At 38.1% G+C, this 24,984-nt stretch overlaps 2 protein-coding genes across 8 annotated transcripts in view; one reads left to right on the forward strand and one right to left on the reverse strand.

Moving 5' to 3' along the window:
* Positions 1-24,984, forward strand: part of szt2 (SZT2 subunit of KICSTOR complex) — a 242,331-nt gene that overhangs the window by 184,529 nt on the left and 32,818 nt on the right. For 5 of the 6 annotated variants that reach the window (XM_073062784.1, XM_073062786.1, XM_073062787.1 and 2 more), the window contains 5 exons: positions 8,265-8,467; positions 11,085-11,160; positions 14,776-14,859; positions 17,456-17,530; positions 20,363-20,428. In XM_073062784.1, the coding sequence (XP_072918885.1) occupies positions 8,265-8,467; positions 11,085-11,160; positions 14,776-14,859; positions 17,456-17,530; positions 20,363-20,428 (504 nt within the window). The remainder of the gene's footprint in view (positions 1-8,264; positions 8,468-11,084; positions 11,161-14,775; positions 14,860-17,455; positions 17,531-20,362; positions 20,429-24,984) is intronic. The other variant, XM_073062788.1, reaches the window with a different exon arrangement.
* Positions 10,728-24,984, reverse strand: part of hyi (hydroxypyruvate isomerase) — a 128,046-nt gene continuing 113,789 nt past the window's right edge. Inside the window, exon 9 of one of the 2 annotated variants that reach the window (XM_073062796.1) lies at positions 10,728-11,260. In XM_073062796.1, the coding sequence (XP_072918897.1) occupies positions 11,187-11,260 (74 nt within the window). In that variant the 3' untranslated portion in view covers positions 10,728-11,186. Of the gene's footprint in view, positions 11,311-24,984 lie in introns of both variants that reach the window. The other variant, XM_073062800.1, reaches the window with a different exon arrangement.

Raw genomic sequence — 24,984 nt, forward strand, 5'->3', positions numbered from 1 at the left:
CATGGTGATTGGATAAATAATGGAGGCATACTCCTTGAAAATAAAAATCCAAAAAGAAACAGTTGATCTTGTACAGATTGTCCCAAGTAATATTACAGGTCAACCTTCACTAATCCGGCACCATTGGGACATGCGGAGTGCCGGATTACTGAAAATGCTGGATTACAGAAGGATCACGTTAAGCAATAGCTAACTGCCTCATCATACCTTTAAAATATCATGTAAATCAGTACAAGTTAGATAATAATGAAACAAATATTAAATGAGTAGCAAGTGAAATTTTAATAAAGTAATATACTGTACAGGCACAGAGAAAATAAAGGGTACAGGTAAATATACAGCAATTAACTTACACAGGATAGTTGAGCACTTCCGCTTCTAAAGAGAGACGTTTAGTATACCTTCAGGCAAAGTTATATGTTTGCAAGTGTGGGGTTGTCAGGATCATCAACATCTTCATCTTGAAAAATGAGTGAAGCATCAGGAACTGGTGCTGAAACTGGCACAACAGTTTCTTCAAAAACTGTTGATGTTGGTGGCAGCACATCTGGGTGAGCAGAAGTAGAAGGCGGAGAAAAGAGGTCTTCTATACGCCACATTTCATGCGACCGCCAGGCAGCCGGGGATTCGGAGCTCGGCTCTTCCCTCTTCACTCTCAATTACTGAGGGAATCCTAGTTAGTTTCTTTTCCTCCACTTAGTAATATGCTTAAATTCAGCGGGTCGCCTCATCTGGTCTGAGGTGGTAAACAGAAGAGAATGGAGTGCCGGAGGGCAGTGCGTGACTGCTGGCAGGTGGGCAAGAAGGTGGACTGACCTAGCGCGCGCCAGCTCCCCTGCCACTGGCAGGTGAGATGGGTGGGTGCCGGGCAGCCGTGCCTCATGCAAATAGTATTAATAAATGCAGGAAAACAAGCAGGAGTCGCCTGTCTGTACTTACAAGAGCGTGCCAACACGTGAACAGATCTAGCACAACCAAAACAATGCGCAGCAGATTGGTACGGTGGCTCAGGAAATTTAAAATTACAGTTGCACGGAAAATTCGAAATCAGTGTCAGACTATCGAAGGAACCGGATTACAGGTAGTCGGATTAGTGAAGGTCGACTGTACTATTTAAATGGCCTTCTCTGAAAACTATTATGTTGCATACTGAATAAAGGTTTATTTTAGCTAGGCCAAGATGGATGTTCTGAATGCTTCTCCTGTCCATGTAACTGTATTAATCTACTATTTTCACGCTGACACAAGTTTAGCCAGTATAAAACAAAATGGCATTTGTGCACTGTTGAGTCATGTAGGATACGTGAGCGAGCAAAGTGGAAAATATTCAGTCTGAAAGAAGCTATATCAGTTCTGATCTGGACATGATTGATATCGGTTCAGTGTGTCTGAAACATGGAGCTGTTCATTGCATTGAACAAACAGTGCTCACCTTGGTGAACTTAAATAATCAGGATATATTGCTTTCATCGATACTTGTTGAATTATTGAGCGTAATATTTAAGACAAGCTTTGATGGAACCCAAAATCATACTGAAGAAGTATTTAGTTGTTGTTGCCAGAATTTTACCTATATGAACATCCTCTGGTGTTTAAGGTGGTGTATTTTTTTATCTGCTTCCTTTTGAAAGCTTTGGCATTCATTATAGATATATTAATTTATTCAGTAGCATTTGCCTGAATTACCGTTTATTTGAAATGAAAACTCAGAAAGTAATGCTGTTGCTTGGCTACTGCTATTGCCTTCTAGGTTTAAATAGTTTTTTTATGCTTATTATTAGTTAAATTGTATGATAAGATTTAAGTTTTTGTTCCCCACCTTTTCTCTCTGCTACGTTATTCTGTGTAGTTTACATGTATAGAGTTCTTTTCTCACATTCTCTGACCTGTGATTGTTCTTCTGACACAAATAACGTACAATATGCATTGAGATTTCACAAATTGGAATTGCCTCAGGGGATATCTCCTTTAAGAGCTGTGTCTATTCTTACCCTGCTAACCTTAGTTCATTCCATTTCTCATTATATTCATTTGAATTTGCATGTAAACTATAGATTGGTTTAGTTACATACATTTTTATGTGAATTGCACTCCCTGTGAAGTGACTAAGAATTGCATTAAACATGAATTAACACTCTTCCTTTGTGTTCTCCAATTATTTTTCAAATGCATAAATAGCTAATAGAGTGGATTCTCGTTAATTGGGCCATTGATTAAACAGGGCAGCTGTTTATTTGGGAAAACCCTTAAAGAACAAACACTAATCGAGAAAGTAGCCATAACTCCCTTCATTTATTTGGGATGCCATGCCGCTTTATTGGGACAGAAGACAGAAGATTGTATGAAGATAGTCCATGGTCTGCACTGATTTTGTTCATTTATAGTCTATTAAAAGCACACAGCAGCTTACTCTGGATGAATTCTGTCATCGATAACTATTGGGAACTAATTTATTTATGTTCTAATTTATTCTGTATTTCATTTAAATACGTAATTTGTTACTCAGTTAAATGGTTGTTTTTTTATGTACCTTTTTAATTATTTCCATGAAACTTAGGCTAATTTGGTCAGCTGCTTAATTGGGCCAAAATGTGCCCCAATTCATTGTAATTACTCAGCGTGAGACCTCTCCTTGTTATTTCTACCTTCCCTCTTGTACTGAGTTTAACCCTGCTTCGTCACTGGATTGATTTCTTTGTCTAATCTACCTTATTGTGTTAACCTTGCCTATTTGATTCATCACCTGTTTTTGACCCTATCGTTATTAAACCACTGATCACCTAACTTCTCTTCTTGTCTTTTCTGTCATCTAACACTGCAGCAGTTTCTCGTTCCTCAGTCATTTAGTTAATTGCAGTGCCAGCAACATGACAGAGGGTGTCCTCAGTGTGAATTTGAGCGTTTCTCTCTAAAGACTCTGCATAATCTACTGATACTGTTAAGGACAGATGTATCTACAACAGATAGATAGGTGTGAATGAAGTCATATCGATTTGCCTTTTATGTGTTCATTCTCTCATTGTGTTCCTGTGTCATTTAGTTATGTTCTTTAGTTTTGGGCCACCTTGTTGCTTGCTCCCAAACCACTTTTGGTTGGATGTTGAAGAACCTCCCACCTGAGAATACATTCATTCTGTGCCCTTGCTAATTCAGTATACTGGTTCATTAGCTGAGTAAACTTTAAGTGTAGTAATCAGCAGGTTTCCTTGACCAGCCTCCTCATAGGGTTTGGAGGCTTGCGTGCCTCGATGACCCAGAACTACATTGGCTGGAATCAGGGCCTTGTGCTTTGGTTCTTGGTAGGATCACCCATGCCAAACAGGTCAAAGGGAGATGCCAAACTAAGAGTGGTCCACCGGTCCTCCAGGTTAAGGGGTTCAGCTCAGGGCTAACAACCCTACCTGTTCAAAAGAAATTGTTACAGAAATAGCGATAATGAAAAATACCTCCATTGCTGCCCTAAGCACCCGTGGTGTAATGAGCAGTAAGTAGGTTCCTTGACCAGGTTTAACATGCCTTTCTACGTGTCATTAGTTTGTTGTTTTAAATACAACAAGTTACAAGAGTTTCATGTAGGAACCACTCATGCCCCAAGTTCAGTTTCTTCTAGAACTTCAGTCAATCCTTCATCTCTATCAGCATCATTCTCTGTCTTATAGTTTCTATAAAATCAAAATAATTTAGAACCTGGAATTGGAAATAAATTGGTGACTTCTGTTCCACATGATTCATCAAAGGGTTTATGTAAACAAAAATAAAGTACATTCTAGCAACCTTTTTATATATAACATTCTTACAACAAAGAGTGTTTGTCGTGGCTATCTGTCCTTCACTAAATTGGTTTACTCTTTTAGACCATAAGACATTCGAGCAGAATTAGGCCACTCAGCCATCGAGTCTGCTTTGCCATTCCATCATGGTTGATTTATTATCCCTCTCAACCCCATTCTCTCCATAACCTTGGATGCCGTTACTAATCAAGAACTAATCAACCTCTGCTTTAAATATACCTAATGATTTGACCTCCACAGCCGTCTGTACCAATGAATTCCACAGATTCACCACCCTCTACTAAAGAAATTTCTTCTTATCTCCTTTCTAAATGGACGTCCTAATCTGGGGCTTTCCCCTCTAATCTTAGACTCTTACAATGTAGGAAACATACAACATACTCTCCATCCTCTCTATCTAGGCTTTTCAGTGTTGGATAGAAATCAATGAGACCTCTCCTCATTCTTCTAAACTCTAGCAATTACAAGTCCAGAGCCATCAAACACTCCTCATATGTTAACGCTTTCATTCCCAGAATCATTCCCAGAATCTAGCACATTTAGAGCTCACTCCTACAAGGTTTTTGTTAGTTAACCTCCTCCTGAAACAATTCTGCAGATGTTAGGCCAAAGGATATGTAGTTTTCCTGATAAGGCTCGTTGGTTTTAATTTATAAAATAACTATATTACAGTAATTGAATATTAAGTCCATATTTTCCCCTTCACTGAATGCATAGAGTGGCAATAATGACTATTTTTTAATGGCTTATTGTTAATCAGTTTTTTTCTTTTAAATGTTCTGTTCAGATGAATCAGAAAAAAAACATGCATACAATTTCAAAAATGAGTTTCTGTCTCCACTAAGTGCGAGTTAAAGTATCGTAGATGGGATATTTACTTAGGATATTTATAAACAGACATTGTTCCAAATTCTAGGGCCACAGATAAATCAGGAGTTTTGAACTTTTCTTGCTAACTTTTTAGCAAATGTCTAGATTTTCTTTAAAAAATCAAGACAGATTTGCTAAAATTTTTGATAAAATCGCTTAAGCCAGCTAGGATTTCTGTGCACTTCTAACATAGAGTGAGAGGATGAGACGTGAGAAAATAGGACCAATCGTGTGACAGTGGAAAAGTGTGTATGGAACTGGAGGAGGTACTTAATGAACACTTCGCTTCAGTATTCACTGCGGAAAAGGACCTTGGCAATTGTAGGGATTGAAAAGCTTGAGCATATAGACTTTAAGAAAGAGAATGTGCTGGAGCTTTTGGAAAGCATCAAGTTGGATAGGTCACTGGGACCGGATGAGATATACCTCAGGCTACTGTGGGAGGCAAGGGAGGAGATTGCTGAGCCTCTGGCAATAATCTTTGCATCATCAATGGGGATGGATAAGGTTCCAGAGTATTGAAGGGTTGCAGAGGTTGTTCCCTTATTCAAGAAAGGGAGTAGAGATAGCCCAGGAAATTACAGACCAGTGAGTCTTACTTCAGTGGTTGGTAAGTTGATGGAGAAGATCCTGAAAGGCAGGGTTTATGAAGATTTGGAAAGGCATAATATGATTAGGAATTGTCAACATGGTTTTGTCAAAGGCAGGTCGTGCCTTACGAGCCTGATTGGATATTTTGAGGATGTGACTAAACACAGTGATGAAGGTAGAGCAATAGATGTAGTGTTTATGGATTCCTGCAAGGCATTTGATAAGATACCCCATGCAGTGCTTAATGAGAAAGTTAGAAGCATGGGATCCAAGGGGACCTTGCTTTGTGGATCCAGAACTGGCTTTCCCATAGATGTGGCTGTTTGACGGGTCATATTCTGTATGGAGATTGGTGACCAGTGTTGTGTCTCAGGGATCTGTTCTGGGACCCCTTCATTTCATGATTTTTATAAATGACCTGATGAGGAAGTGGAGGGATGGGTTAGTTAGGGGGTGTTGTGGATAGTGTGGAGGGATGGGTTAGTTTGGCGGTGTTGTGGATAGTGTGGAAGGCTGTTTAAGGTTACAGCGGTACATTGCAAGGATGCAAAACTAGGCTGAGAAGTGGCAAATGGAGTTCAACCCAGATAAGTGTGAAGTGTTTCATTTCGGTAGGTCAAATATGATGGCGGATTATAGTATTAATGGTAAGACTCTTGGCAGTGTGGAGGATCAGTGGGATCTTGGGGTCCAAGTCCATAGGACATTCAAAGCTGCTGCACAGGTTGATGGTGTGGTTAAGAAGGCATATGGTATATTGGCTTTCATCACCGTGCGATTGAGTTCAAGAGCCAAGAGGTAATATTACAGCTATATAGGATCCTGGTCAGACCCCACTTGGATTATTGCGCTCTGTTCTGGTCAACTCACGACAGTAAGGAAGTAGAAACTATAGAAAGGGTGCAGAGGAGATTTACAAGGATGTTGCCTGGATTGGGGAGCATGCCTTTTGAGAATAGGTTAGGTGAACTTGGCCTTTTCTCCTTGGAGTGACAGAGGATGAGAAGTGACCTGATAGAGGTGTATAAGCTGATGAGAGGCATTGGTCATGTGGATAGTCAGAGGCTTTTTCCCAGGGCTGAAATGGCTAACACGAGAGGGCACAATTTTAAAGTGCTTAGAAATTGGTACAGAGGAGATGTTAGGGTGCAAGTTTTTTACTCAGAGAGTGGTGAGTGCATGGAATAGTCTGCCGGCGATTGTGGAGGAGGCGGATATAATAGGGTCTTTTAAGAGACTCTTGGATAGGTACATAGAGCTTAGAAAAATAGAGGGCTATGGGTAACCCTAGGTAATTTATAAAGTAAGTACATGTTCAGGACAGCATTGTGGGCTGAATGGCATGTATTGTGCTGTAGATTTTCTATGTTTCTATAAGGGTTGTAACTGATTTTCTCACAGAAACATGAATGAGAGATTCTATGGGAAATTGATGAGGTAGATTCTGTAAAGGATATTTTTCCAGTGGGAGAGTCCAGAACCATGAACAGGGTCTTTTTCTTGAATCTCTGGATATTTCAATCTCAGAAGGTTATTAATGCTGAACTATTAAGTATGTTCAAGTATAGATAAATTCTTGCATTACAGAGGAGTCAGAGGTTATAGAGACCAGTCAATGGATCAGCCATGATTTATTAAAAAGCGAAGCAGTCGTGTATCCTTTTCCAACTCCCTTTTCTTATATTCTTCCATTTTAGAGAAATTCAATGTACATTGTCAAAGAAAATAAAGAACTTCAACTCATAAAACCTTGTATCTTTTGAGAATCCAAAAGCACTTAACAATTTGTGAATTGCTTTTGAGATGTAATGTTATAAAAATGGATTTCATTTTTGTGAAATGTTATGCAAGAGATAGCAAAATATAAGTCCTGTTGCAATGAAGGGTAAGTAGCTTCATAAAGAGTTCTTTAGCAGCGGAAAAATAAATTACTTGAGCTTGAATGGTTTTTGGATTTGCTGAATTTGGATGCTGTAGGATTTCTTCGACTTTCCATTTATGAAAAGAATTCGAGTGTAGGTGCAAAAGAACTGTCAATGCTCTTTGTCAATTTTAAATTAAAACAAGTTTGTAAGAGAATGTAGAGTGTCGGATGAAATGTATTTATTTATTTATTCATTTATCTGGTGATAGAGCGTGGAATAGGCCCTTCCAGCTCCTCGAACCTCGTGCCCAGCAACACCCAACAGCCTGATTTTTAACCCTAGCCTAATCACAGAGCAATTTACAATGGCCAAGTAACCTACCTGGTACACCTTTGGACTGTGGGAGGAAACCGGACAACCCGGGGAAAATCCACACATTCCATGGGGAGGATGTACAGAATCCTTACAGAGGATGCCGGGATTGAACTCTTAACTCTGATGCCCCTGAGCTGTAATAGCATTGTGCTTACTACTATGCTGCCATGGTGCCAAGTTCAGTACAGGGCTATGTTTTTCAGTGTTAACTGTAACTAAGTGCTAACACTCTCAACTCATTCAAACAAAAGCAATAAAAAATTGAGTCTGTACTTTTTTGTTAACCTAGGTTGTTTGTTGAATGCTCTTCTGCAGATAACCTAAGTTGATGATGCAGCTCACAGTCAGTGTTGTAATGCACATTTTGCACCTGCTGCATTTCTGCTGCAGTGTTAAGCCAAATTTTCAGATGCCATAAGAAAGTCCAGAAGTATTATTTTGAGAAAGGGGTTTCAAATTTCCCAGTCAATTTTTAATCTTGAACTGATATTACCAAAAATAATTTTTTTTATATTTCTTACTGACCGGGACCCAATGTGTGCAGATTAATTGTAGCACTTCCCTTTTCTTTGAAACAGTGGCATTGTTTCAGAAATATCTCTTTGACTTTCCTTTCATGCCAAGGTTGTAAAGTATAATACACAGAAGTGTGTGTATTTTTTCTCCTGAAGTCCTATTTTAATGTAAAGATGGACTGCGATTTTCTTGTCTTCATAATTTTTGACTTTTGTTTTTCTTCTGATCACTTCTCTCTCTCTCTCTCTCGCTGCAGAAGCGTCATCGTTCAAATGACTCCACAGCATCAGGAAGAGACCGAAGCCACAGCAGTGATTCTGTGGAAACAATGCCTTTTAAGCTCAGGGAAGACCAATGGCTAGGCGAGATTTCCAATGCATTCATGCAACAGTATATTCAGTATCTACAGAGCATGGGCTTTATCCTTGTGCAGGTCCGCCCACCCTCTCCTACAAGAAAGTAAGAAATAAATCAGTTCAGTACAAAACGGCAGAATTGTAACGCAAGGTGTCATGTAACTGAAACATTGCATTTACTGCTATGACCCATTTAATTAAAGCTGATTTACCTTGGCTTTCCATTGATAGAAAACATAGAAAACCTACAGCACAATACAAAAAGCAAACACGAGGAAATCTGCAGATGCTGGAAATTCAAACAACACACACAAAATGCTGGTAGAACACAGCAGGCCAGGCAGCATCTATAGGGAGAAGCGCTGTCGACGTTTCGGGCCAAGACCCTTCGTCAGGACTAACCGAAAGGAAAGATAGTAAGCGATTTGAAAGTAGAGGGAGGAGGGGGAAATGCGAAATGATAGGAGTAGACCGGAGGGGGTGGGATGAAGCTAAGAGCTGGAAAGGTGATTGGCGAAAGTGATACAGAGCTGGAGAAAGGAAAGGGTCATGGGACGGGAGGCACAATATAGGTCCTTTGGCCCACAAAGTTGTGCCGAACATGTCCCTACCTTAGAAATTACTAGGCTTACCCATAGCCCTCTATGTTTCTAAGAATTCTAAGTCATTTGATGCTGACGTAGTCTACAAATGTGTGTGCACTTTCATTCAGAACATTGAATTGATACTGTCAAATGACTTAATCAATATAATATCTGACCTCATATAGAAACGTATAACAGTACACTAAAATGCTCAATATAATTCAGTTATCTAAGCGATGAGGAAAGTAAATGATGTTGTAAATATTCTGAGTACAAACTAAAAGAAAGTAATTTTCCATCGGCTCTTCCTTTTCTTGTCGTATAATAAATTATGATAATCAGTGGAATGTAGTTAAGCCTGAATGGTAAAATTGATAAGAAGAGGACCAAAACAGGCAGCTTCTTTGAAAAATTATTTCAGCCCAATTGCATTCAAAATATAATCATAAAAATTGTTTAGATGCAGAAGGCCATTTCACCCTAAGAGTCTACATTAACTCCTTACTGAGCATCTCATTATTCTGTCCCTGTAACAATGGAAATTATTCTCTATCAAATGGCAAACCAATTCTCCTTTGAAAGCACCATTTGATTCTGTTGCACTATCCACCCACCAATGAGTTTCATATCACAGCTACCCTCAGTTTCAAACAAAATATGGTTTGCTCAAGGAGAAATGATAACTGGTGCTTGTTCAAGGTACTGAGTGGAATAGTTACTGGGGCATCTGAAACTGGTATGAATTACCAATTTTGCTGAAACTGGTATGAATTACCAATTTTATTTGTGTTGGAAGTCGGGATTTTCCATTAAATCTCCATGACAAAATAATGTTTACATCATTTCAGTTCCAGTTTGCTATTGCAATTGTTATGTCTTGCAGCTTATACCATCTGCTGTAAATATTAATATATTTGTGTGTGTGTGTGTGTGTTTATTTATTTGTGTGTGTGAGATATAGGTTTCATGTCCTATAATATACAACATCAACATTTGGTAATGATATGGGCTAAATTTCTATACCACTATCTCCAGCTTTTTATTAGGAGTAACAATCATTTGGAACAGTTCATTCTAATTTATTAGTTAATAATATAATTTGTGATATTTCAGCTTTTTTCTGCTCAAGCTGGTGTGACCACTCTCCACCACCACCCCCCCCCCCCCCACACCCACAAGAAGCTGTTTGATTTTAATTTACTAAGCCAGATTACTCAGTTTTTCCAGTTCATTTTTTCAGGATACAGCATCTGTTGGTTGCATTCTCAAGCACTGGCATCTATTTCCTGGGAAATCCAATATTTATTGCCCGTCCTTGATTATTCCCAAGAAGATGATAGTGAATCCCTTGACCCATTGAAGGGTACTCCCATAATGTGCAGATGAAGGGTTTTGACGCAAAAAAATCGACTTGTCCATTTCCATCCACAGTACAGCCTAATCTGCTGAGTTCCTCCATAATGTTGTCGGGGAGCGAGTTCTGATATTCAGACCCAACGACATTGAAGGAACTGTGATCTATTTCAAGTCAGGTTGCTGTGTGAATTAAAAGTGAACTTGCAAGTGGTGGTGCTCCTAAACATGAGATTATGCAGATGCTGGAAATCCAGAGTAACACACACAAAATGCTGGCAAAATTCAGCAGATCAGGCAGCATCTCTGGAGAGGAGTTAACAGTCGTTTCGGACTGAAACGTTGACTGGCATTGCTACACCTCTTTGCCCTTTTTGGTGGTAAAGGTTGCAGATATGGAAGATGTTATTGAAGTAGGCTAGGCAATTAACTATAGTATATTTATTGTAAATGGTACACCAAAGACACAGTTACTCAATTAATACAGGTTGTTCTCTTGTCTTGTACTATTTACTTACCCTTCTTTATGGTCACACTGCACTTCCTCACTATGTTCGCAAATTAACATTTTTCTCTTTTGCCCCCTGCTTACTGTGTTGTATTGAAAGATAACTTCACCCTTGCCAATGGATCAGTTCAATTTTATTCCAGCAGTTCATCTCACTTTCAAATAAAATGTTGCCACCGTTCAGATTTTCTTCCTGGTTCAGCATGCAGTTCCTTTGTGGCTATTTGTAATATAAATACCCTTATCACATTTGTGACTACGTTTTTTTTTATCAGTTTGGGAAGAACGCGGCCAGTGGATTCAAGATCTGCAACTTCTGTCCACAAGCAGAAAAGTGATGATAGTCCAAAGGTGAGCAGCAGAGAATATTCAGATCATCATCTGTGAAGTCCTAGAATAGTTGTAATGGTGTTGGAGAGGAGTTGCTCCGAGTCATTGAACATCATCAGATCTGTTATGAAACAAATGGCCACATTTTCATTCTAAGCAGGTTGGAAATTTCTATAAAGTAACAGAGAAATACCATATGAGTTGATAAAATATTCGTTCATTAATATTGCTGACTGTCATTTTTAGGCTTCTTAAATTGCAATTTTATGACCCATGACTTTTCAGTATCATTCTCAAGACTTGATGATAGCCAGGAATCACAGCATGTTTTCCTCCCACTGGCTTTTTAGACCAACTGGAGAGAATGCTTGTATTGAAGCAAAAATAATATATGCAAATTAATGGGAAAGTTGATTTTAATTGAGGCGTTTGCAACACTGCAATAGTTCGAAAAGCATTTTAAAAAGAAAACCAAATGGCATAAAAAGTTACTCTTGTATCACCAAGTCTCACTGCAAGTCAAAAATGGGAAGATATTTTATTGTATGCTTCATTTCTGATCACATTCATAGCACAAATAAAATGAATGGTAACGTTTGATTTTGGTCCCTCTTACTGATTGGAGCTTGCCAAGGATATAATTGACTGCAACTGATACATTGCCTTTGAACCATCGAGGAAAGCACACTCTCAAGGCAATGGCCCAAAAATATTTGCTGTCCTCAGATTCCATGCCAGCAGGATAGCACACACAAAGTATCACCAACTGCTGCATGGAAATGTAGTTAACCTGTACTGCCAGAAATATCTTGCATCTTGTTGACATATATTTGCTTTAGTTTTCACTTGTATCTCAAAGGCCTGCGGCCTGGTTATCTGGGACTGTAAAATGCTCCTTGTTTATAGGTGAGTGTAAAATCTGGTTGAGATTTAGACAGAATTAGAAATACAGGTAGAGTGAAATAATAGTATTATTGAAGAAATATGATTTATTATCAGTATAGACTCTAAGTTGAAGGGCTTAGATCCATGCTGTTTCTCTGTATGACTCTGAGACACAGATTTCCTGTTGCAAATCAATGTCAGGTTGGCTCCAGCATCAGTCATAATGTCACCACATGTGCAATATGCAGGTGTTTAAAGTTATCAGTCAACATGCCAGCATTCATCACTTTCCATAGAGCTGCAAAGGGAACATCCCTTGTATTGTCCTGCATCTGGGATTCCTTGTCATCTCTCATCTCAAAGGTGATTTCACCACGATGTGTGTAGCAGTTCTAGCCATCAAAATGCTATTGAAAAGCTGCAGTGTACAGTGCATTGTTTTGATCAATGAGAACAAAGTAATCTCTTAAACTGCTCAGGAATGATGTAGATTTTAGTTCAAGAGATACTTTTAAATAGAATTGGCATTGCAGTGTATTGTAAAAGTCCTTCCAATGCTTACTTAAATGGCTGTGCAAGAATTAATGAGGATGGAAATCAGCCACGGGGACCAGAAACTTGAGTCAGGAACCTGTACCCTTGTATTTAATTCCTCCGGAATCCTAGGATAGTTGGTTTCCTCTCAAGAAGAAAATGCTTGCAAGTTACTGACTCTTCTCAAATTCAGATCCTTTTTATGTATTACCTGCCATCATATCATTAAAGCTAAGTCATGATCAGTACAAATATTATCTAATCCTCATATGGTAATGGCCAATTAAAATTAGACACGTTGAGCTCCGAAAACTTGCCATATTTCTAATGAGGGGGTGCACAGATAGGACCATTATAAATCATCCCAGATTGTGGGGCAGAAAGGACAAATGAAGTCTGGTCAAATAGAATATATCTGTTAATCATCCTGTTCAAAACAAAATAATACACTTTGTTTTTAAAGTATTCTTGATTTTGTTTTAGTATTGCTATATTCTTTAAATTTCAAGTACTCACAAAAGCGTGTGATATTTCAGTGTGGATACAGAAGCAATATTTAAGCCACTTATAATGATAACCAACCCCAAGGTAAACCTGAGGTTCTCTCCGTGGATTACTGTGCAAACTGTGCTTCATGGTCTCTGTGTTGTTTGTTGTATATTTCAATTACTTGATTATGCAGACTTGAGTCTAATCCTGACTTAATGAGTTAGGTGATTTCATCATTCCCACAGTTGGAAAAAGAGGCACCATTTTATGGGTTTGTTGCTGCAAACTAACTGGTCCTTTTGCCTGACTTTTGTTAAAATTGTACTGTACAAAGCAGTTACCTTCCTGGTTTAAGCTCAGGGCATGCTGGAAAAGATTGTAATATTCACACTAACTTAATCACTTGACTTTACACTCAGTGGTCACTTTATTGGGTACCTTCTGTACCCAATAAAGTGGTCAATGAATGTAAGTTCATGCTCTTTTGCTGCAGCCCATCATTTCAAAGTGATGTGTTACTTCCTCATGTACACCACTGTTGTAATGTGGTTATTTGAGTTATTGTCACCTTCCTGTCAGCTTGACCCAGTCTGGCCATTCTCATAGAGCCATTAAACACTACAGCACAGAAAAGGCCATTCAGCTCATCAAACTATCGCTGAACCGTGAATCTGCCCAGTGCCATCTACCTACACCCAGACAATAGCTCCCCACACCCCTCCAATTGGTTCCTATCCAAATTTCTCTTAAATGTTGAAATTGGCCCCGCATCCACCACTTGTGCCACACTGTCACCACCCTCTAGGTGAAGTTCCCCCGCATGTTCCTCTTAAACATTACACCTTTCACTCTTAACCCATGACCTCCAGTTATAATCTCACCTCAGTGGAAAAAGCCTGTTTGCAGTTACACAATCTATATCCCTCATAGTTTTGTAAACTTCTATCAAATCTGTCCTCAATCCTCTATGTTCTAGGGAATAAAGTCCGAATCTATTCAACTTTTCCCTATATCTCGGGTCCTCAAGCCCTGGCAACACCCTTGTAAGGTTTCTCTACACTGTTTTAATCTAATTTACATATTTTCTATAGGTAGGTGACCAAAACTGGACACAATACTCCAAATTAGGCCTCACCAATGTCTTATAAATTTCAACATAACATCCCAAATCCTGTACTTAGTACATTGAATGATGAAGCCCAATGTGTCAAAAGGTTTCTTTACAATGCTATCTACCTGTGATGCTATTTTCAAAGAATTATGGATCTGTATTTCCAGCTCACTCTGTCTACCACACTCACTGCCCTACAGCCAACCATATAAGACCTATTCCAGTTAGTCTTCCTCATCTGACCTCTCTCATTACCAAGACACATTCACCCAGAGAACTGCCATTCACTGGATAGTTTTTTGTTTTTTGCACCGTTGTCTGTAAGCTCTAGAGTCTGTTGTGTGTGAAACTCCCAGGAGATCAGCAATTTCTGAAATGTTCAAACCACCCCATCTAGCATGAACAATAATCCCATGGTCAAAGTCACTTAGATCACATTTCCTCTCCGTTCTGATGTTTGGTCTGAACAACAATTGGACCCCTTGACTATGTCTACATGCTTTTATGCATTGAATTGCTGCCACATGATTGGCTTATTAGATATTTGCATTAATAAGCGGGTGTACAGGTGCATCTAATAAAGCGGCCACTGAGTGTATTTTTGAAATTTTTTACAGAGCTTGGATGGCTCGAATGTAATAACCTATCATCTTCAAAGGGCTCTTCCAGGTGGAATAGTACTCATGGAGCTTGCTTTCCAGGTAAAGACAATGTGCAAAGGTATCAGGCATCTTTCATATGATTTATAGTGGGGGAAAAAAACTTCACTTTTGTGAAGAAGTGATGAATTTGATTTCTGTATAAGGGGAAAAAAAGCAATCATTTTGAATGGGTAGCTTCAGAATGATATAATGAATAATGTTTGATCATGTAACTGATGAGTGGGTGTAGACGTGGATATGTAGCCTGCAGATGAAACAGATCAATTTTCATGTACTTCCAATCTGCAATAGTTTATTGTGTTTCTTCACACGTGGGAATCAGCAGGAAAATTTTTCCTCCAAGTGACTCATTTAAGTTGGCTATCAAAAACATTGTAAATTTTGTATGTGTGTGTATAATAATGGCTTCTTCTTATCCTCAATCATACTTTGCACTTTCACATTTGAATTGGTTTACATTTTAATAGAGTTGAAAAGGTCATAAGAGAGTCTTTATCAGAAATGCTTCTTCAGGTGTACAGAGATTTCGTATTTCAGAGCCATCACAAAAGCTAAATGTCACAGACTGTGATCACACTATTGATTGATTTTCAGGCGAGCTGACTTGAATGAATGAAAACTTCCTCCAACTAAATATCAGGAAGATTGAAGTTTTTATCTTTTCCACCTGCCACAAGTACTTCTCCATGCCACTAATTTGATCCTTTTCTCCAGCTGTGGTGTATGATGAACCAGGCTGTTGAGAGACTCACTGCTGGGAACTTCAGTTCAACTTTTGTGTCGTTTTCTTTGCAAAATACCTGTAGCAGTCTTTACTCCTTCTGGCATGAATTTGCAATGGAAGATCCTAGCTAGAATCAGCCAGGATCGAGCTAGGGTCTCAGTTCTGCTGCAATGTTCTGAGATCTCGGTGAAATAGTTCATGTAGTATTGTGGCGTTCTGAAGTTTCTGTGCATCAGTCAGTGTGAAGCTCTGGCATTCACAGAGCATGGTACTCAATGTAGTGTTACAAATTCTGAATCAACTGGCTGTATTTAATAACTGTATCCCAGTATGGCAGCATCCCTGCATTCCAGCTTGACTTAATGGTATTGAGGGTTCCTAATGCAATAACCAGCTCAGTAATAATTAACAGGCAACTCTATGGTGTCTTCAGCAGAAACTGTATCATTGCCTAGAAGTAGATGACATTTCTCTCATGTTGATGGACTTGTCTCAGCTGAGTACGTTATCATTTTATGTAACTAGAGCATTGTGGTGTTAAGCTGACCTGCTAGGATAACTTATTGCATATAATTCAAAAAGAATGTATTGCAGATAGTTCAAGACTTCACTTGAAACAGATACATCTGTCACATTTTTGGCAAATGAAATGTATTTGAGTGTAGGACAGTACAGTTAATAGCAATCTGATTGACACAGAACACTAGATGGCAACAGTGCCCTTCATTATTCAGAATTAAGGACCCTTTGGTAGATTGAATTATTAAGTAATTAGAATATTTGTAATGTTGCATCCTTAGAGTTTTTTAAGGACTCACAAATAGAATCAGTGATATTCCATGCAAAATTTTGGTGATTGCATTAATCAGTCACAGTTGTAAAATGCAAGAGCCATTCCCACAGCTGTACTTGCCTCCAAATATTCAGTCCATTAATAGAACTGGATGTCAAAGTAAATACAGATTGCAACTGATACTCCAGTGCATGATATGCACAAGGAAGGGAAGATCAATTTATTCCCCTTGTGTCTCATTAAATATCCCTTAGAGCTCAGGTGACCTCTTGCAATGCACGCAACTTGGCAGGTTTGAACATCAAAACATCCAGAGCCCGCCTGAAACATTTTATTTTCTGCCATCTAAATCACATTGTACAGCAAATTTTTTAATTGTTAGGAACTTGCAAATTTATTCAGAATCGTGTTTATTATCACTGACATACGTCATGAAATCTGATGTTTCGTGGCAACAGTATAGTGCATTACATTAAAAATTACAATAGTTACAGTGAAAAATATAAAAGTACAAGTGCAGAAAAGAGCAAAGTAGCGAGGTAGTGCTCTTCGGTATGTGGACCATTCGGGAATATTGTGGAGGTGAAGAATTTGTTCCTAAGACATTGAGTATGTGTTTTCAGGCTCCTGTACTTTCACCCTGATGGTAATAATGAGAAGAGGGCATGTCCTAAATGATGAGGGTCTTTAATGATGGATGGCATCTTCTCAGAGTAGCACCTTTTGAAGATGCCCTTGATGATGGGGAAGCTAGTGCCATCGATAGACCTGGCTAAGTCTGCAACTTTCTACTGTTTTCTTTTAATCCTATGCATTGGAGTCTCCGTGCCAGGTGGTGTTGCAACCAGTCAGAATGCTCTCCGCGGTATGTCTGTAGAAATTCACTAGTCTTTGATGATATTCCAAATCCCCTCAAATTCCTAATGAAGTATTGCTGCTGGTAATGAGTGTATGGTACTCCGGGAGGAATTTTGTGGATTGCATTTATATTCTGTCACTTCTGTAAATTGCAAAAACATTGTCCATTATTTTGTTTTAGGACCAGTGAATAAAATACATTCATGTCTTTATTCTTCAGGGAAAAAATACTCTTTTTTTCTATTCTTTCTGATTTCTAGGGCTGTTACTTCTGTGTGAAACAATATGCCCTCGAATGCTCCCGGATTCCAATGGGACAGTCTGTCAACTCCCAGGTATCTTTGAGTGAATTTAAAGATATATTTCTATACCTTAAGATCATATTAAAATTTAAAGTAAGGTTAAACTAACCTTAATTAATGAAGCTTTAAAAAAAATCAAGGCTACACAGCATAACTCTTAACAGATGGCTGTTTTTTTTTAAACCTACTTTAGATTATCTGTGAAAAATGTAAAGGCTGTTGCTTCCTGATTGCTTCATTTTAAAACAGCATCTTAACCAGACATTGCTTGCTTAAAAATAGTTAATATTGCTGAGCTAAATTAAATCTAATAAGTTATGTGGATCAGCCAGCAAACTGGACAAGATTTGGGATCGCCAGTATGTAGTCAAAGTATTGAACACAGGAGTTGGGATGTTATTTTGAAATTGTGTAAGACATTGGTGAGGCCTAATTTGGAGTATTGTGTGTAGTTCTGGCCACCTACTTACAGGAAAGATTGAAAGAGTACAGAGAAAATTTACAAGTGTGCTGCTAGGACTTGAGGAACCGAGTTATAGGGAAATATTGAATAGGTTAGAACTTTATTCCCTTAGTGTAGGAGAATGAGGGGTGATTTGATAGAGGTATTAAAAAAATTATAGATCGTACAGAATAGGATAAATGCAAGCAGGTTTTTTCCCCAATAAGGTTGGGTGAGACCAGAACTAGAGGTTATTAAATTATTATTAAATTAGCATGATGCTGTGTGTCAATTAACTAAACTGAAGTTGAAGCAACCATTGGATCTGTCTTTTCATACCATAACAATGGATTGCTTGAAGCTTTAGCAATGTATTGCTTAATACCAATTTGTATCACAGAACTCAGGCATGTTTTGTAGGAAGCCGTTGTTTTACAGTCAATTTGATACCAGAGAATAGTTTAAAACCTTAATAGTTGGCTCTGAATTTTTGTGCATAGCTATCCCTGTTCATACATGGTTAGATCTCCCTTGGTCATTTCATCCATATTCTACCATATGTTGCGCATGTTGAGAATATGTTGTGTAGATTTGATTTTTTCTGAAAGATTTGTTTTTAAGTTTATTTTGTCATAAGGACTCGGTTAAAATGATGTTTGCATGCTTTTTGTAAAAAAAAATAGTTATCTGTCTTTATGTTTGTAAGTAATTTGTAATCTCCTCTTAGTCTATATGTTCAGTTGCTTAAAACATTTGATTGAGGCATTGCCACTTAGTAGTAGGTGAATTTGCTGTCTTTTGATAGGAGAATTTCTATTTTACATTATAAACTAAATCTGAAAGAATAAACTTAGTCTGAAAAATATAATCAGAAGCTTTTGCTGTCAATCCCAAGTGAACAACACGTAGAACTCAAGGGAAATTTTGCAAGGTTTGAACCTTTATTGTAGTCAAGAGATTGTGCATGTAGCAGGCTTTCACAATGAATAGCTATCTCTTTGCTACCATAGTTCAGAAAACCAAAATTGCTTTGATATTGAAAATTTATTGATATCACTTCATCCCTTCTGCATATATGTTTTGTGTTTGAGAAATGGTAGAATAATATCTTGGTTAAGCTACCTGGCTTGCAGCAAAACATCTTGTATACTGGAAGTTGCAATTCATCTCTGATTTATCTCTTTTAAATGTTTGCAATCAAAGGAAATTTTATGTAGTTTAATATCTTGCAAGCTCTTGAAACATTGAAGAAAAAGCATTCACATATACTATAAAACTCCTACTTGGCATTCTATTGCAAAAATATATGGAACATGTCATCAGTTAAATATTGGTGCTATCTTCTCAAGGAACATGGGTAACAACATTGCTTGAAGCATTAAACAGTAGATTGCTATAATTTGGACCCTAACAAAATAAGGCAAAACTTTCTTAACTTGTCACAAGTAGTGAAACTTTCAACACAATAATTTAACAAAATGATAATAAAAATTTGCATTAGTTACTTTGTTCTTGGATCTGTCTGAGACAGTTGAAGTTCCTTCATTGCTCATTGTTTTGGGAACAATGTAAACTAGTGAAATACATTTAGAACCTATTTACATGGTGCCCACAGTACAACCAGATTACCTGAGATTGGGCAGTTTATTAAGGCAATTGTAGCAGCAATGAACTGGGAACTAGAGGAAGCCAAGTTTACTAAATTTTACAAAAGAGATGTAAGTGATCATTATTGTTGTTGCTAGTATTGGAGTATAAAAGTATAATTTTTAAACTTGCTATTTGCTATGCATGTACCCAATTTAGTAGGAGAATGAAATCCTAAAAATGTAGAAGACAATGGTATGTTAATGAGAGGTAGCTAAGAGATGTAGATTAGAACATGATTAAGTCACGAAATCCTAAGAATGTAGAAGACAATGGTGTGTTAATGAGAGGTAGCTAAGAGATGTAGATTAGAACATGATTAAGTCAATGGGTAGAAACAATAGTGGCAGGATGTACGTGTGAGACGCAACTATAGACCAATTACATATGCTAATACAACTGGACCAGGAGATTGCTATAAAAAATGCTGTGTCCAAAGGATCGGTAATCAGCGACTAGCTCAATGACTGTCTCAGCTTTGATTTGCAAATTAAAGTTTTACCCTTCTTGAAGAATCTTCTGCGTTTCTTGGTCATTTGTGGGGCATGAGAAACCACGACACTAGTATTTGATTAAAGAATTAAAGTGATTTGGGCTGTGTTGAGATTAAAGTCTGAATAACGTGTTTGATGTACCTTTGTGGGGAGTGCTGTTATGTTTCATGATTAATCTTAGCCAATGGCAATGCCTCTCTTAAATGTACTGTACGTAGAATAGAAACTGCATGTATGTCTGTGTTGAGTGCCATATCCATCTCCATTCCTGTCTCCCATTAGGGCTCTCTAGTGTCCAAAGCTCGCGCCAAGTGCCTTGCCGAAGTGAGTTCGGTCTCAGAGTCAGCGGTATGTCCCAAACTCCGGAGGCCTTACTCTAATAAACTCTTACCTTTCCCTGTTGCACAGTGACTTTCCTTTTGCTAGTCTTCCTTGTTTTCTTCACTTTATTACTCATTCAAAAGGCATGTACAATGATTTAGGTGATATTGAGATTGTTCTTTTCCTAATTCTTAGATATTCATTTGTGTTGCACTGTTTAGCTATTAGTTGCATCGGGGATTTGATTACTGAAAAATGGGGAGTATCTATCCCTGCTGTTTCCTCCTCTCTGCAAATGCATGTTTTCATTTGCAATTTAAAATGTTGTCCTCATGCAAGCATGAAAACATAACTAGGACTAATGTCCGTTCAAGAAATGGTACATTGAGGACCATTTACATTACACAGACATTCCTTTCCATTCCTCTTCCCACCTTGGTCTTGCCTGTTATCTGATAATAACAGGTACAATATCATCTTGCATACATTGAATATGTAGCATCAAAGTACAACACACAGTGCTTTATAAAGCCATTGCTAATAGGTGAAAGAAGCAGGTTTTAAGGAAACTGGGGGAAAACTCAGTGAAGGAAATGCATAGTATGAATTTAAATGGGTAATTGCATGGCTACTAAAGTTGGGGTGATTCAAAGTAAGGTTGCATTTGAGGTTGGCATTAGAGAAATTTAGGGTGCTCCAAGCTGGAAGTGGGCTAAAAGAACAAAAGATAGAAATTTAAAGATAAGAATGAGATTCTTAATCTTGCAATGTTGGTAATCTGGGAACCAATATAGATCAGAGCACAAAAGTAATGGGCAAGTAGGTCTAGGTAGCTGTTAGGATATAGGCAGCAGTGCTTTTCTTAGTTAACATTTATAGAGTTAAAGAAGAGGAGGATGATAAAGAGACTACATGGATTATAAAGGCTGCAGGTGACATGCAAATAACTCTCTCATCAAAAGATGATCTAAAGTAGGGTGATGAAACCAGGCCATCTTAATGCTGTAAAGAGCAACAGATCTTTGACATGGTTGACTCTTAAGGGGCAAGGAAGAATGGACAGCAATACCAGCTATTTCTACATCCCTTAAAGAAATAAAAATACAAAGGGGCTGCAGATGGCTGAGGCACAGGACAAGACTATAATTAGCCAAACAGGAAGGACACCTGGTTGCGGTAGTGAGTAATTTTTTTAAGGGGACTGGAGAACATTATACCTAAAGGATGAAAAAGTTGTTTTCTACACTGATTTCAAGGAGCAACCAGAGTGGAAGAGTACAACTTTTGTTGGGCGTATTCACTCAGAACAATTTCTGTTTCATTAACATTTAACCATAACATTAAATACCTTTTCCCCCTTCACTTTTGTGAAGGAAATGGAATTTTTTAACACAACTGATTATGGGACCTGTATTCTTTAGTCGTCGCTGATGCATTCATTGTTAAATAGGAAAGAAAGCCACCGTTGGCTGAAAATTTTCAACCAACCTACTAGAGGTGTCCACTTCACCAAATTCTGTGTTGTGTCTTTCCTCATTTAGGCTCAGTGTCTAATGATTCTTTTTGGGTGACCTGAAAGTTCCTTGCACAAAATGAATAAAATCAGGGTTGCTGTATTGTTTCAAAAATACTCAGAAAAGCTGGCAAGATCTAGTACAATGAATTTTCCTGTCCTTTGATATATCCAGAAGACTAAACCTCTCGGCCTTGCACTCAATTAATCTAATAAGAGTCACCTGTACAATCTTCTGTTGATTTACCCACACCCTGTCACCCCAGCTTATCTGATTGCATGTTCTTTGTGGAAAATTTCAGAGTACCTTAGTTTCCAGTCAAGTGATTAGTACCTATCTGAATAAGCAAAAATGATAGCAATTTCTCCTGATTTTTTTTTCTGGTCAGAGACTTTAGAGCAAAGTGTGTAAACAGAAAGCTGCATGAGAGCACAAAATCCACATAGAAGTGTGTAAGGACTGATCCAATTTGATTATTTCCTACTGTATCATTTTGTGAGTTGCATTTCCGTTCCCAACTCTGCCTCTTGTCCTTTTATTCTCTCTCTCCTTGGGACTGGACGTGAAGCACTACAGTTGAACATCGAAATACACCAGATGTCTTCTCTGCTGCTTTCCTGACAACCCATCAATTCAGTCATCTCACAGTGACTTGCTTGTTTCTCTAGCATTTGTAGGGCCCTGTAAATTTCCCAAGACCAGAAAATCCTTCCTGTCCAACTCTAGGCAATGCTGGAGAACCATATAGCAGTTGGAACAGCAGAACACCCAATGGGAAATCTCCATTTCCACACAGGTCTCTGAAGAACTGAGAGCAGCAGAGAGAGGCAACCTGGTGCATGAACAGCATAGCAGAAATTAGCCCTGCACTTAGGGACATCCACATAGATATTTCCCAAAGAATAGAAGCATTGGCACTACCACAGCCACAGCAGATCTTCTCCAGTAGAACACAGAACGTACAACTGTACAGCCCAGGAACAGGCTCTTTGGCCACATTGTGTATGCTGAATTTGGTGCTAAACCCATCTTCCAGCATAAGGTCTGTATCCCTCCATTTGTTGCCTGTTCATGTGCCTGGCTAAGTGTCTGTCAAAACTTGCTATTGTGTACTGTATGCTTCCACCACTTCCCCTGGCAGGGTATTCCAAGAACCTACCACTCCCTGTGTAAATCAACTTACCTCGTAGTCGTATTTAAACATTTCCCTTCTCACCTTAAAGCCATGTCTGTTTGTATTTGACATTTCCACCCTGGAAAACAGATTTGGATTATCTACCCTATCTATAGTAAAAAAAAATGAAAAGATACCATCCCACTTGCTTTACTTGATCATTTTTAGAGTTGGTTATCTCAGACAACACCTCCAGTAATTCAAAGAATATTGTGCCAATTACCCATTGCAAATACAAACTTCCTGACAAAGGATTTAGGACATCTGCTGCCTGAAGTAAAAGATACCAGACAAACTCTGGCATTTTGCTCATGGAAATGGAGTTTTCATTTACATTCTCTGTACTTGCATGGGGTCATCAATTTAGGTTTTGATATTCATATTTCATTATCTGCACCTTGCATATAAAAAACTAATTGGTTTAGAAAACTGTATGTAGCTAAAGCTGTCAGTGCAACCAGGTGGACATATGTGGAAATGCTGGAAAAATCTAATGTAAAATCGCAATGAAAGATTACTTTTGAAATGTGACTTAAAGAAGATGCTCAATGGATCGCTTAGGCTATTCAGTATTGTGTTTAGTAGTGCTGCTTTTGTGGGGGCTTCTTAAGAAAGTTGGCTTCCTATTATGCTGAGCAGTCTACTCAATTTCTCATCTGTAATTGAATGATTGGGAAGTAAAGTGCTGGGTCTCTAATTCAGCATGTTGTGTTAAATCAGAGTATTTCTTAATCCAGGAAATCAAAATTTCTAGTGCAGTGAGATCTTTGTCTTCTGCAAGTAACGTAGATTTTAAAATATTATTTAAAAGAACTGATTTCACTGAAATGCGTAAGACCCTGATTTCCATTGAATGTAATAACTTGGCAAAGTGTACTAAAAGTAAATTTTAAGATTAATGATAAAGCTTTAGACATTGTTAAGGAGGACACTGTTCTTTAAGAATTAAAGTAATAAAAATGAAGTCGAGCTGCATTGTACCATTCTGCATTATAAAGACTGTAGGCAGACTTGCTGCAAGGCTCATTATTCCATAGCTTTGAATATTATAGGAAGTGCTTGGCTGACAAGAATGAGTGGGTGTAACACATTCCAAATTGGCACAAAGTGAGCTGCTTCACCTTCCTCTGATTCAGCTTAGCCATTTTGTGGTACTACGCTTATTCCTTTTATTTCTATCAATTTCCCAGTACGTTTGCAGTCATGACTTTCCTTGTCCACTGTTAACAAAGCTCTGATCTATTTCTTCTTTTTTTCCCCCTTTCACAGCAGTGAAGAAAGAGTGAATCAAAAATATTTTACCACACCTGTTTTCTGCCCAGTTAGTCTCATCAGCTGGGAGATTCCAAGCACTTCTGATCTCACTTCACAGTTTTAACATTTTTATTTTTAAAGGTGGATACTTTTAAGAGCATCCTATAAGCTATAGCCTCAAAATAACAACGTTGCAATATTTTTTAGATCAAATGACATAATGTGGTTCAAACTAAGGTTGGAGCTAAATGAAGTGTATACTTACTGTTCTATATTGTAATCAATTTGTTTGGGCACCAAATCTATTCTAACTTGAAGATAGATCACTGAGTTAGGCAGACGATCTCATCAAAGATTTTAAAATCGCAGTAAGCGTTTCGATATGAAGGAATGGTGTTATTTACCTCTACAAGTCAACCACTTAATACTGAGATGACATTTAATCCTTTCCAAATTAAAACCAATTAATTATTTGAACTAATTGCTATCACTGAAACGAAAATCTTGGCTCTGTTTTAATGTTTAAACTGTTGGAGAAACAGTAATGATCATTATAAGAGTGATTTTCTTTTTCAGTTATATAGCTCAGCTATCATTTTTTCTAATGACGGCCTTTAGGTTCAAGATCAGTTAAGAACCCT

Source organism: Hemitrygon akajei, chromosome 12 (genome assembly GCF_048418815.1).
Source record: "Hemitrygon akajei chromosome 12, sHemAka1.3, whole genome shotgun sequence".
NCBI lineage: Eukaryota > Metazoa > Chordata > Chondrichthyes > Myliobatiformes > Dasyatidae > Hemitrygon > Hemitrygon akajei.